The sequence below is a fragment of the Dreissena polymorpha genome, chromosome 11 (assembly GCF_020536995.1).
Source record: "Dreissena polymorpha isolate Duluth1 chromosome 11, UMN_Dpol_1.0, whole genome shotgun sequence".
Taxonomy (NCBI): Eukaryota; Metazoa; Mollusca; class Bivalvia; order Myida; family Dreissenidae; genus Dreissena; species Dreissena polymorpha.
Window position 1 is genome coordinate 1,384,887 of NC_068365.1, and position 13,876 is coordinate 1,398,762.

The 13,876-nt window shown below is 36.3% G+C and overlaps 1 protein-coding gene across 1 annotated transcript in view; it reads right to left on the bottom strand.

The window, feature by feature from the left end:
* The window catches only part of LOC127851122 (transient receptor potential cation channel subfamily M member 6-like), a 14,874-nt gene extending 1,038 nt beyond the window's left edge, over positions 1 to 13,836 (bottom strand). Inside the window, exons 1-10 of the mRNA XM_052384682.1 lie at positions 13,687 to 13,836; positions 11,364 to 11,547; positions 10,117 to 10,247; positions 9,146 to 9,249; positions 8,171 to 8,281; positions 3,970 to 4,113; positions 2,650 to 2,791; positions 2,159 to 2,236; positions 1,298 to 1,435; positions 680 to 816 (exon numbers count right to left, since the gene is read on the bottom strand). Coding sequence (XP_052240642.1) covers positions 680 to 816; positions 1,298 to 1,435; positions 2,159 to 2,236; positions 2,650 to 2,791; positions 3,970 to 4,113; positions 8,171 to 8,281; positions 9,146 to 9,249; positions 10,117 to 10,247; positions 11,364 to 11,547; positions 13,687 to 13,836 — 1,319 coding nt within the window. The remainder of the gene's footprint in view (positions 1 to 679; positions 817 to 1,297; positions 1,436 to 2,158; positions 2,237 to 2,649; positions 2,792 to 3,969; positions 4,114 to 8,170; positions 8,282 to 9,145; positions 9,250 to 10,116; positions 10,248 to 11,363; positions 11,548 to 13,686) is intronic.
* Positions 13,837 to 13,876: the final 40 nt, after the last annotated feature.

A 13,876-nucleotide genomic window follows, 5' to 3' on the forward strand; every position in this document is an offset into this window, starting at 1 on the left:
TTCTTTTACTATATTGGCACTGTTTTTTGACATCAATGCAAGTTACAAATCTCAATAGAAAGTAAACAGTGTAGAGAGGTTTTAACAATTATTTTTTTCCAGTAACTTACACAACTAAAATATTTTTAATGCTTTTTTTGAAAGAATTATCCTCACATTTGTCTATAAATTTATGCACAATAATTTACAGTTTGATATTCTTGTTTTACAACCACTTGTTATTATTATGGAAAAAAGACATGCATCAAATATAAATTATCTTTAATTCTAAATAAAGAAAAAAAAAGAAAAAAATAACAACATTTCAATAACCGGTTTAATTCAATAAACAAAGCAAACTTTTGAACGAACAAATTATTAGATGCCCACTGGTAACACCTGTTAAATGGATGTGCCTAAAGTATTATACCAGAATAGCTTGTTCAGTCCGCACAGGCCTATCTGGTACAACACTTTCTGTCTAGACTGGATATTTGATTATGAAGATATTTCCTTCACACAAAACATTCAAATTAATTGGAAAACGTCATTCTTGATTAGCCTGTGCGCACTGCTCAGGCTAATCTAGGATGATAATTTACACACATGCATTAAGTAAGGTTTTAAGCGCGTTTTTTTACAATGATCGGATTTTTTAAACATGTAGCAGCAAATGTGTTCAATACACAAGACATTTTACCATACCACATGTATCTGGTCCACAGTCATAGTGAACACCCAGACAATGCACACGTACTCGAGGACCGTTACTCTGTCAGGGTCGAAATCCAACAGCACCAGGTACGAGAAAATGCCCAGGAAAACCAAGTACATTAACTGCAAAGTTGAAAAAAAAACACAACATTTTAGTTCATGCGGAATTTAAAAAGGATAATATATAAATCAAATTTTCCAAAAAAAATAAAACGGCTGAAAATGACTGTTTCACTGTATTACGTACACACAATTTCAATTTTCTTCATTTCAATTTTAGGTTACAAGACATGTATCCATAGGGCACAGATACCCCTACATTCCACTTTTGTCTGAAACTCCACTTATTTAAAAAACAATCTTTTTCATGGCCGAAACTGATTGACCCCTACCTGTGACCTTGACCTTTGAGGTTCCAGATTTATTATTATGTAACAGACCTTTCAATCGTGCCAGAGTAAAAGTTGTACAATGTAGTTATTAATAGGAGTTTACGACATTCACTGTCCCATGAAATTGTTAACAAAATAGAAATAAAGATGAACAAATAATGAATTAAACAAAATAAAAAGTATATAATAAAAATTTATAAATGTATATTCACCATTCCGTGATAGAACTTTGATATCGGGGAGGAGTAGAAGGTTGCAAGACGCTGATACCAGGTGAGTGGTTTCTGTCCAACATTCACGAACTCCATTTTACACACTATAAGTATGGGGCAGATCATCGCCATGAATACCTGAACAGGATACCTTTATAATAATGTCTCGTTCACTGGGCTTTATTCATGGACATAAAGTATTGATTAGCTTGTGCGGTAAGGGATGACACTTTGATGACATTTTTATTGAAAGGTAGTGTCTTCTCAATAATAATCCAGCTTAACAGGTATGCATCGCCCCTGATTAGCCAGTGCTGACTGCACATGCAAATAAGAGGTCACACTTTGCGCACATGCTTAAAGCACAGTTTTCCCAGAAAATTATAATAGATATTTTTTAAAAGTCAATTTTGACTTATCCCATGTACAAATGACCCTTTAACAAGGGGTAAGAAAAGTGTAAGACCCAACAGTCAAATCATCTTATTCCAGCTGGAGTATGGTATTTATTAACCTTAACATAAATTCTGTTGTCCATCAACTGTATTTGTGGTCAAAGAATGTCACTCTTGAATATTCAACTCACCATATTTCAGCTTGCCAGACGATTTGCTTGAGAGCGGAATCTATGGTGCATAGGTTTTAATAACCTTTACCAAAAATCCGATGAACTTCAATTTAACTGGCAGACAAACATGGTTACAGCACTATTGGTAGCTTTGTAACTCAATTTCGATTCTGACAACCTAGATTCCTTGTTTCCAAGTAAAATCTATGGTGCTTGGGTATTTATAACCTTGACCTCAATAACACAGACACTCTGCTTTATTGGCAGACAAACAAGTTCACAAGGCAACTCACCTTTTCCCAGCTGCTCAAGATGCCTTGTTTCCAGGTGGACTCGATGGAACTTTGGCACGCTCCAGAGGCAATGAACATCTTGAGTATACAAAGTCATTTTGAATACCACAATCACTATTGTTGCATTTGTATAGTAACAATTTTGAGTAATGAATAAACATTTGACTAAAACACGTACCAATTGTTTCAGGCCAAAGTTTCGAGAGCAATACAGGACTTATACAGAATTCTGTATGTTTTTTTCATTGGTCAGTATTTAAAGTGAAGATTAGTCATGCCGCAAGGCCCACATTTATTGCCTAAAGGACAGCTGGTAAAATATTATAATTGATTTGTTCTTACAAACATTTTTTGGCATAAAATATGTATGCTGTCTTCAATGTAGTATGATGCAAATGGTATTGCAATACAGAAATAGCAATCTTCATTAAATCTTGGTAAAACAAGTTAATGAACGTTTTGGTAATCAAGCTTTGGTCCCAATACATTACCTGATCGTCTGACACAGATGCAATCTGCAGAGCAGACAACCCATTCCAGACAGGTGATTTGCGTTCAACAATCAATATTGCATGTTCTTGGTCACGTTCGTAGCATTCGTTTAAAACACTGGTCGCAAGGGTTTCAAACTCCCTGAGAAAGAAGCGAAACGTAAAAAAATCTACAAAAAATGCATATGGACATGAAACGCATTACTTAACTGCTTTGCTGTAAACTACTGCACTTTCAAGCTGAATAAGAACCCTTTCCACTCTTTGGACATGTACGTTACACACAATCAGTATTAACTCTGTCCAGCCTAAAGACATATATTGTACTCACAATCAGTGAGAAATATGTCCAACCTATGGACATATACGGTAGTCACAATCAGTAAGAACCCTATCCAACCTATGGACATATACCGTACTCACAATCTGTAAGAACCCTGCCCAACCTATGGATATATACGGTACTCACAATCGGTAAGAACACAGTCCAATCTATGGACATATACGGTACTCACAATCAGTAAGCACCCTGTCCAACCTATGGACATATACCGTACTCACAATCAGTAAGAACAATGTCCAACCTATGGACATATACCGTACTCACAATCAGTAAGAACCCTGTCCTACCTATGGGCATATACCGTACTCAAAATCAGTAAGAACTCAGTCCAAAATATGGACATATACGGTACTCACAATCAGTAAGAAACCAGTCCAACCTATGGACATATACCGTACTCACAGTCAGTAAGAACCCTGTCAACATATGGATATATACAGTACTCACAATCAGTACGAACCCTGTCAACATATGGATATACATGCATACCGTAATCACAAATAAGAACTCTGTCCAAACTATGGACATAAACGGTACTTACAATCAGTAAGAACCCTGTCCAACCTATTGACATATACCGTACTCACAATCAGTAAGAACCCTGTCCAACCTATGGGCATAAACCGTCCTCACAATCAGTAAGAACACAGTCCAATCTATTGACATATACAGTACTCACAATCAGTAGGAACCCTGTCCAACCTATGGACATATACGGTACTCACAATCAGTAAGAATCCTGTCCAATCTATGGACATATACGGTACTCACAATCAGAAAGAACCCTGTCCAATCTATGGACATATACGGTACCCACAATCAGCAAGAATCATGTCCAACATATGGACATATACGGTATTCACAATCAGTAAGAACACTGTCCAACCTATGGACATAAACCTAACTCACAATAAGTGAAATAAATTAAATTTCTTAAACAGTAGACAATAACTATTCATATTGTTTTCTGTACTTACACTTTGTATACCTCCACGGTTTCACGGACGCTGGACTCATCGCGTGTCATTTTACGTGCCAGTGCGCTGTATAGGCGTGTCACTACAATGGCACTTATCACAGGCTCATCTCCCATCTCCCAACAGAACTTGGCCAACTCTTGTCTGGCAGAAAAAATGTAAGTCTTGTTCTGTGAAACTGGGCTTAATACGTATGTCTTAAGTGTTATCCCAGATCGGCCAGTGCACTTTGCATAGGCTCAAGTGAGACGACACATTTTGACTAAACTGGATTATTGCTAAGAAAGGACTTCCTGTAAATGAAAAAAAAACATGAAAGCAGAAAGTTTTGTCCTTCATTAACCAGTTCAGACTCTACACGATAATCTGGTATGACCCTTTTAGCACATGCAATAAGCCAAATCACAATAATCTGGGATGACCTTTAAAGCACATGCACCTACCCAATCACAATAATCTGGGATGACCCTTATAGCACATGCACTAGGCCCAAGAAAGAAAATCTGGGATGACCCTATTAGCACATGCACTTAGCCCAATCACGATAAACTGGTATGACCCTTTTAGCACATGCAGCAACTCCAATCATGGTTATCTAGGTTGACCCTTTTAGCACATGCACTAAGCCCAATCACGATAATCTGGGATGACCCTTTTAGCACATGCACTAATCCAACACACGATTATCTCAAATGACCCTTTTAGCACATTCACTATGTCCAATCCCGATAATCTTTGGTGGCCCTTTAAGCACATGCACTAAGCCCAATCAAGATAATCTGGGATGACCCTTTAAGCACATGCACTAAACCCAATCAGTAAAATCTCGGGCGACCCTTTAAGCACATGCACTAAGCCCAATCACGATAATCTGGGATAACCCTTTAAGCACATGCACTAAGCCCAATCAGTAAAATCTGAAGTGACCCATTAAGCACATGCACTAAGCCCAATCAGTAAAATCTGGGGTGACCCTTTAAGCACATGCACTAAGCCCAATCATGATAATCTGGGTTGACCCTTTCAGCACATGCACTAAACCCAATCCGTATAATAGTATAATCAGTATAAGCCCATTCGCTATAATCTAGAATGACCCTGTATGCACACGCACTAAACCCAATCACGATAATCTGGAATGACCCTTTTAGCACATGCACTAAGATAAATCACGATAATCTGGGATGATCTATTAAGCACATGCGCTAAGCCCAATCATGTTAATCTGGAATTACCCTATTAGCCCCTTCAGTAAGCCCAATCACGATAATCTGTGATGATCATTTTAGCACATGCACCAACCCCAATCATGATAATCTGGGTTGACCCTTTAGCACATGCACTAAAACCAATCACAATAATCTGGGATGACCCTTTAACACATGCACTTAGCCCAATCATGGTAATCTGGGTTGACCCTTAAAGCACATGCACAAAGCCCAATCATGATAATCTGGGATGACTCTTAAGCACATGTACTAAACCTAATCAAGATAATCTGGCTGACCCTTTTAGCACATGCACTAAGCCCAATCACGATAATTTGGGATGGCCCTTTTAGAACATGCATTAAGCCCAATCACAATAATCTTGAATGACCCTTTTAGCACATGCACTAAGCCCAATTATGATAATCTGGGATGACCCTTTTAGCACATGCACTAAGCCCAATCACGATAAGCTGGGATGACATTTTGACCACATGCACCAACCCCAATCATGATAATAAGGCTGACCCTTTAGCACATGCACTAAGCCCAATCACGATAATCTGGGATGATCATTTTAACACATGCACTAAGCCCAATCACGATAATCTGGGATGACTCTTTTAGCACATGTACTAAGCCCAATCACGATAATCTGGGATGATCATTTTAGCACATGCACTAAGCCGAATCACGATAATCTGAGATGACCCTTTAGTTCATGCACCAACCCCAATCATGATAATTTAGGGAAGACCCTTTTAGCACATGCCCTAAGCTAAATCACGATAATCTTGGATGCCCCTTTAAGCACATGCACTTAAACCAATGACGAAACGTTTTTGAAGACTATTTAAGCACATGCACCAACCTCAGTCATGATAATATGGGATGACCCTTTTAGCACATGCACTAAGCCAAATCACGATAATATAGAATGACCCTGTCAGCACATGTACTAATCCCAATCACGTTACTCTGGGATGACCCTTTTAGCACATGCACTAAAACCAATCACAATAATCTGGGATGACCCTTTAAGCACATTCTCTAAGCAAATTCACGATCATCTGGAATGACCCAGTAAACACATGCACCAACCCCAATCATAATAATCTGGGATAACCCTTTTAGCACATGCACCAACCCGAATCAGGATAATCTGGGTTTACTCTTTTAACACATGCACTAAGCCCAATCAAGAGAATCTGGGATGACCATTTAGCACATGCAGTAAGCCCAATCACGAAAATCTGGGATGAACCTTTAAGCACATGCCTTACCCCAATCATAATATGGGCTGACCCTTTAGCACATGCACTAAGCCGAATCACGATAATCTAGGATGACCCTTTTAGCACAGGCACTAAGCCCAATCACGATAATCTGAGATGACACTTTAAGCACATGCACCAACCCCAATCATGATAATATGGGTTGACCATTTTAGCACATGCAGAAGGCCCAATCACGACAATCTGGGATGACCCTTTTAGCACATGCACCAACCCCAATCATGATAATATGGGCTGACCCTTGAGCACATGCACTAAGCCGAATCACGATAATTTGGGATGACCCTTTTAGCTCATGCACTAAGCCCAATCACGATAATCTTAGATGAATCTTTAAGCACATGCACTAAACCCAATCATGATAATCTGGGATGACCCTTTTAGCACATGCAATTAGCCAAATCACGATTATCTTGGATGACCCTTTTAGCACATGCACTAAGCCCAATCACGATAATCTGGGATGACCATTTTAGCACATGCACTAAGCCCATACACGATTATCTGGGATGTCCCTTTTAGCAAATGCACTAAGCCTTTCCCAGAAGATGTTCAATTTGATTGAAAACTTTTTACGGCAAATAGGCTAAAATGGGTATGCTTTTTACAGAATAATGGTCCTTTTGTAGTTGTTATGGTAGATTTACAGATTCATTTATCAACTTCTTATTGAAATTTACATATCAGCATTTGGATTCCTCTTAATAATGTCTGCATGGAAAGAAATATCATGCATAATTTGCATACACCAATGATATGAGATTTTATATTGTATATATCTGTCATTAACTGGCAAAGCAAGTTTGTTTGTTTGTTTAGTTGGATAATTGCCGTCTTCAAAAATGGTTCAGTGATATTACAGAAGTGAAGTAATAAACTTACACTATTCCTGTGTAAGCTCGTATACCAGTGTTAAGCGCACATGCAAGCTACTTATAAGGCAATTGCTGTTTAGGCAACACCATTTCATGCATTTAAGTTATGTTCATGGTATTCAAACTATCAAAAAGTCATTAAGGGTAATTGTATTTCATTTGTACAGGGCTTTTAAGTTCTCCATAAAGCAGAAGTATTTTTATGGTAGACGCAGTAACCATAACACAAAAAAAACTGGCTGCACAACTGCAGTTTAATAGTGTTTATGAAGACCAAATTCAATTGCCCACTTGTATTTAATTGTTAAATAATTTTCTTGAATAAGACATGCAAAATATTTTCATTTTAAATAAGTTATGAAGTCCAATGACTAAGATGAATGATCAACAGGGACACATTTTATATAGGATCAGAGCTTCACTTTTCCAAAAGGTGTATTTAATTCCCATTACACTATGCTGTTTGGGCATTTTTATGTATACTTGTGTATTTTCTTTGTACTTTTTCTTCTTTTTTAAGAATAAAAAGAGTAGTAATGCAATTAAAAATGTACTTAAAACAAACTTAAAATGTACTTTAGCGTTAATTATTGTATGGATAAGTGTACAATCTTGTAAGGAGGAATATATTTTAAATGCACTTAAGTGTGTAATGTATAATGCAGAAAAAAATGTGGATATTTTTGTTTAGTTAAAAGTGACTTTTGTCACTTTCACTAGTATAAATTGGGCGCATCATGTAAATTAATGGCAAAAAAAGATAAAGTTCCCAATAACCCAACATTTAATGGGCATTACATACTTTTACAAGCAGGGTTCATACCTTTGTAATAATGCAGCGTATATTAACAGTTGCTGGTAAGGCCTTGCAAACTTATCATCGTTATTAGACAGTTCTTCTTCGAACGCTCGTAGAAATATATCCTTATCAACTCTGGTACAAAAAATAGATATATAAATTACACCAACACACAACAACTTCATTTAGAACACATGTACACCTTGCTTAATGCTTATACGTATCAATAGTATAATACTTTGACAAAAACTATGTCACACATATTATTTCTTGGCAAAAGTTAGTACACATATGTTAAGAAAATGTCTGACGGTATCCAAAGTTCAAGTCCGTTTAACTAATTAACATCACAGTAAAAAAGTTTGATAAGCAGTCATTTGACGATAACTGATTATCTGCAATCCAAATTACTAGCACTTACCTAACAAGAACTGACTATCTTGCGTCCAATCCTCAAACTATAATACCCAAAGCTTTCCATAGTAAAAGTATATGTGATTACCTTTAATGAAAATCTGACCCTGATTTCAAAAGAAGTTTGAAGTCTGAATTACTAGCTTAAGATGTTTTAAAGTTAATGGTGTTTTACAAAATAATATTTATGTTTTTCATTTAAAGATTATTTGTTTCATGTAAAGTTTGCTATATTTGTACACTGACATTTTTTAAATAGTCATTAAATAAAATACTAATTGCTAGATTTTTCGATCGAGTTCAAACAGATAGGAAAATATTAAAAAATCATTATTTATGGGACACTTAGTTTCATTTATTTCATAGGTTTACAGTCATCCATGAATTTAACACAAACACATTGTAAAATGACTAAAGCAAATTCATTTTTTTGCCCAAATCAGGAATCAAATAACGTGTTCAAAAAAGATTTATTTTAAAAACCGCACGATTTCAGATCAAACAATATAAAACACTTTACAGTATTTGGAAAAGCGGCATCTGAGAGACAATATAAGTGTCAAATCTAACAAACTTGCCACCAACCTGTCAAGCAATATAGCCAAAAAACGTGCCACATTTTCAAGACTGAGCTTAGTCTGTCCCGTCAGCTTGAGGAGAAGCTTGTAGATTGGGTGGGTTTTCTCTACCTGCATTGACAGAAGGAAGAACATTTGTGCCTTGCTTTCCAAAAATGGGACTTAATGTACGTACTTTAAGTGTCGCCATTAAGCCTATGCAATCAGGGACAACACTTTCTGCCTCAACTAGACTTGCCGGGAAGAGGCTTCTGCAAACAAAAATTCAAGAAAAGGGGAAAGTACGCACATGCATTAATCCATTTTTACCCAGAACAGACTTATGTTAATTTACCAAATGGCATTAACGCAAACAAGACAGACTCACGATGTGATCCGTATAATTGTATGTCCCTGGTCTTCGCCTATGGATCCCCATTCACAAGCTCGGAACTTAATTCTTTATTCAATATGTATTTAAGGGAACTTTTCAAATCAAAATTCGAATTTCCGATATAAAAAATTATAAGCAAAATCAGGAGATTCTGCTGTCGAAAGTGGAATCTAGTTATCATTTAAGCATTTTTTGTCTCATTTTAAATGTGTTATTATTAAAACATGGAACACCAAGAGAACGGAAGCATTTTATAAAATTCACGTAATACATATCCTTAATATTCCTATAAAAGTCCTTGTGAATACAGACTACAAGACCATGCACATTTGCACGAAAATGCACACACAACATGGACAAGTCCCTGTGCTTAAAATGTTTTGCTTGTGGGGTAAGAACGTCGTTTCACTAAATAAACAATTCTAAAACACATATTCAGACAAACACCGAGTTTGTTAAAGGCATGTGAGTTTTTATACATGTATATAAAATATATGAACTTCTCCGCAAACACTGGTGGTCATGTTAGTTTAAAAACATACTTTGGATCAATGAATTAAGTTTTTCAATGCAACGATTGGTATTAGAGCACACCTTTTACATACCTTGCTGTATAGCGTCTGGAGCCTAACGTCGGTCAAAAACTCCGTAATAATGACCCCTTGCTCGAGGATGAGCCTCATAAAGGCCACCTTGTCAGACACGATTGCCTCTGTCAGCATCTCGTCAAGGCTCCCTGAAACAGACATCAGAGCGCTGCTAAAGAACTAACTACAAGCTTCGGTTACAAATTAAATTGTTTACCTTCAAGAAATACATGTTTATATATAATTTTTTTCCTTCAATGAGGGACATGTGAACGATACAATGAACTACAAACATAAAGTAACCATAGATGTTGGTGCAATAAAAATATGCTTCTTCCAAAAATGTATTGTACATGTTGCTTAACTTGTTTGTTTGATGTGCAGTGAGACAGGCTCCTGGGTCTTTGTTCATAAAACAGGTTTAATATGTTACTCAGGTCCTATAGGACAACTATTTCTTGAGCAAACCTTTATTGTAAAACATGAATGCTTTCTATATGAGAATGTATCTGACATCTGAGCTTGAATTTCCAATGGCTGACCCTTTCCCTCTCAGAAGCAAAGTAAAAATGTATATGTGCAAACTGCATAAAACGATTACTGCCTGCGAGTAACTCGAAGTCTGTTCAGGTTTTATGCTGTTTGCGGCTCAACATTATCTAAGGGCTGGACATGAAGCCTTTAAAACTGGAATCTGGTAAGAAAGGTCTTTTATTTCATTTAACTTTCTAAGAAACTACACATGCCTCAAAATACGTATGTAAGTGGTAGAGGGTTCAATGTTTAAGATACAGACCAAGACTGTGAATGAAAACACTCTCTTTTAAGCAGATCCATGATGAAGTGGTAATATACTTGCACAAGTAGGATACTTGATCCCTTGCTCTGCCCTATTCTCCTAACTCATATTTTGCATGAGACATCAAACTTAGGTTAAATGTTCTTGGTGCATTACAATTGGCACTAAATGACCCAGGGTCATTTCTGGAATGGCGTAAGATAAATTTGTGCCTGATGATTAAATGTGTCCAGGCTCAACTAGATTCTAAAATTATTCAAATGAGGTTTGGAACTCAGGATCTAAGAAATCATTTGGACAGACAGAAAAATACATTTGAAAAAAATGTTTAAATATAACATGATGTGTGTCTGACAGACAAGCAAAATGTCTAACAAGATTTTAACCTTATCAAACAATGAGCCTGACCGATTGTTTTGTTTATTGTTTTGAGCAGAACTTGGCGCCTGGTTACCCATTCACCTACCTTGTTCCCATAAAACGTCTTCTCGGAAGATCTCTTCACGTGCAATGTCCACGCGATTCCACATGAGTGCAAGTTTGAGCTGCTGATCTCGTTGGCATTTATTTGCCCCTGAATGTGACTTCAGCAGCACAGATAGTATGGCAAGGTCTAGCTCGTCGTGTTTATTCATGTTGAACATCGTCAGCTGTAAATGGAATGTTTAAGATTACTTATTTGAGCTCAATTGCATGCGTGCAGGATGTTTATTGAAACGCTCTTGAGTTCATTTTCTGAGAAAAAGAACCCTCCAAAAGAAGGGGACACCAACACCACTTTGTCACCGCTGTAAAAATGAATGTTCCCAATGTCTGGAATAGTATTTTGATTACATCTATTAAAAATAGTTATTTTAGCTCAATTCTTGCATAAAAATATATAGAATATATACATTTTAATGACAGTTTTCTAAAATACTTAATCCTTCATAATGCTCCATGAGTTTTTGATTATCTTCACTTTTAAATTATTTTTTTTCAAGCGTCCCGAAACTTAGATTTTTTATCTGCTCATGAATATGTCTTCCGCACAGAGAGAATGATCAGGTCTAACTCATCATATTCATTCATGTTGAATACCGTCAGCTGGAATAGAACTATTCACCAAGTTTGGGTTGGTGTTTTGTAAAAACAATTAAAAATACTTAAGCCTTGTTTTTGGGAAAATGAATACACTAGGTGTATGGCAAGATCTTTGTCGTCCTATTTTTGCATGTTGAAATGTCTAATATCGTTAGCTCGTTAGCTGGAAAGGAATGTTTAACAAGTCTAGGTTTGTATTATGTATACACTAATTAAATAAATATAAGCCCCGCTCTTGAAAAACAGAGCTGGAAGCATGTTCGTTAAATGTCATCTGCGATTAGCCACACAGGCTAATCAGGGACGACAGTTTCCGTATTAAATTTTTTTTTGCTAAGAAGATACTTCATTAAACCAAAAAAAATCGTGAAAGCAGGAGGTGCTGTCTCTAATACACATGTGCAGACTTCAAAGTCTTATCTGGACACTCTATGCACATGCATTCAATTCGATCCAGCACAAATGGAAATGGATTATACAGACATTTTTAGTGAGTTTTCAGAGAAGAACAGGATTCTTCATAATGTTCCATAAATAGGGATACCGTATCAACTTCACAAAAGATTCCAGGATTTGCCAAAACATGTTTTAAATCCTCCTGGACATCTGATTACAAAAACATAACACATAAATCATTGTATTAATATTGATTTAATCAACTTGTTAAATGTAGAAATACAAACACCCGAAAGAGCTCACCACTTGTATGATATTGTGAATGTAAGAAATATCCTGACAACTTAAAATAAATTTCCCTATGTAAAAAACAAATGTTTCTATTAAGGTAAGGAAAAACTGGTAAACATGTCGGTAATATTATGTACAGAAGAATCCATATACAATAAATAAGACATTTGTTTTCCTACTTAAGGGTACCAGTTTAGATACACTTAATGGTGTACAACAGAATCTTTTCCATCAAACACAAGGTTTGGTTCTACAATGTAAAGCGCATTGTTTTTGGTTAAGTATATACATACATTCTCAATCAAACCGAAAGCACTTGAGTATTTCTAATTAGTAAATGCTATCCTATAAACTGGTCTAATCAGCTTCTAGAATGCCAAACCTAAGTTGCAATAACAACTTTACTTTTGCAACATAACAACAAACAATGCAAGTGGCAAAAAAAATGGTGAATCTGTTAACTAATAGAAATGTAAGCAATTAAAGGCATACATTTTGTGTAATATGTACATAAAAAAGAATGCTGATCTTGAGACCCAAGAGAGCGCTACTGCCTTATGATCTAATGCATCTATATGTCTGTTAGTTTTATTTATTATTTAATTGTTGTCAACGAATGTCGGAGGTTTCGGAGCTCACCATGTCGGCGTCAGTTAACAGTAAATGTAAAGCTATCAACAACATAATGTTTTTTTTGAATATTGTAGAAGCCAGCATTACAAAATGTAAATAAAGCCCAAAAAAGATGGTAGCTTTTTTTCTTTTAAAGTAATTTGTCCTTAATTTGTTTCTTTTAAAGTGTCATTTTAACTTTTTGTATATATGAATATATGTTTTACACTTTTAAAGTATTTTAAACTGGTCAATATTGTCAGGAGGGATTTATTTATACTTTGTGAAACATTACTTTTTTAAACAAAAGATATGACCAAATTTTCGGAAAGATACAGATTCAGCATTCTAAATTTACGAATAATTCTAAACAAATGAGTGCCTATTGGCACCATCCTCTGGCTTACCAGGTCCGGGTTTTGACAGCATTTCTGCACTGACTCCAGTGTGCTGTCTGTTCTCTCCTGCACTTCAGCCTCCTCCCACGACTTGGCAAATGCCGTGACAATCTTCTCCCTCAGCTTTTTCAGGTGCTTGTCAGAGATCTCTCCGACCATGGGACCGGTTAATTCTCTGGTAACACGGGGCTTAATGCAT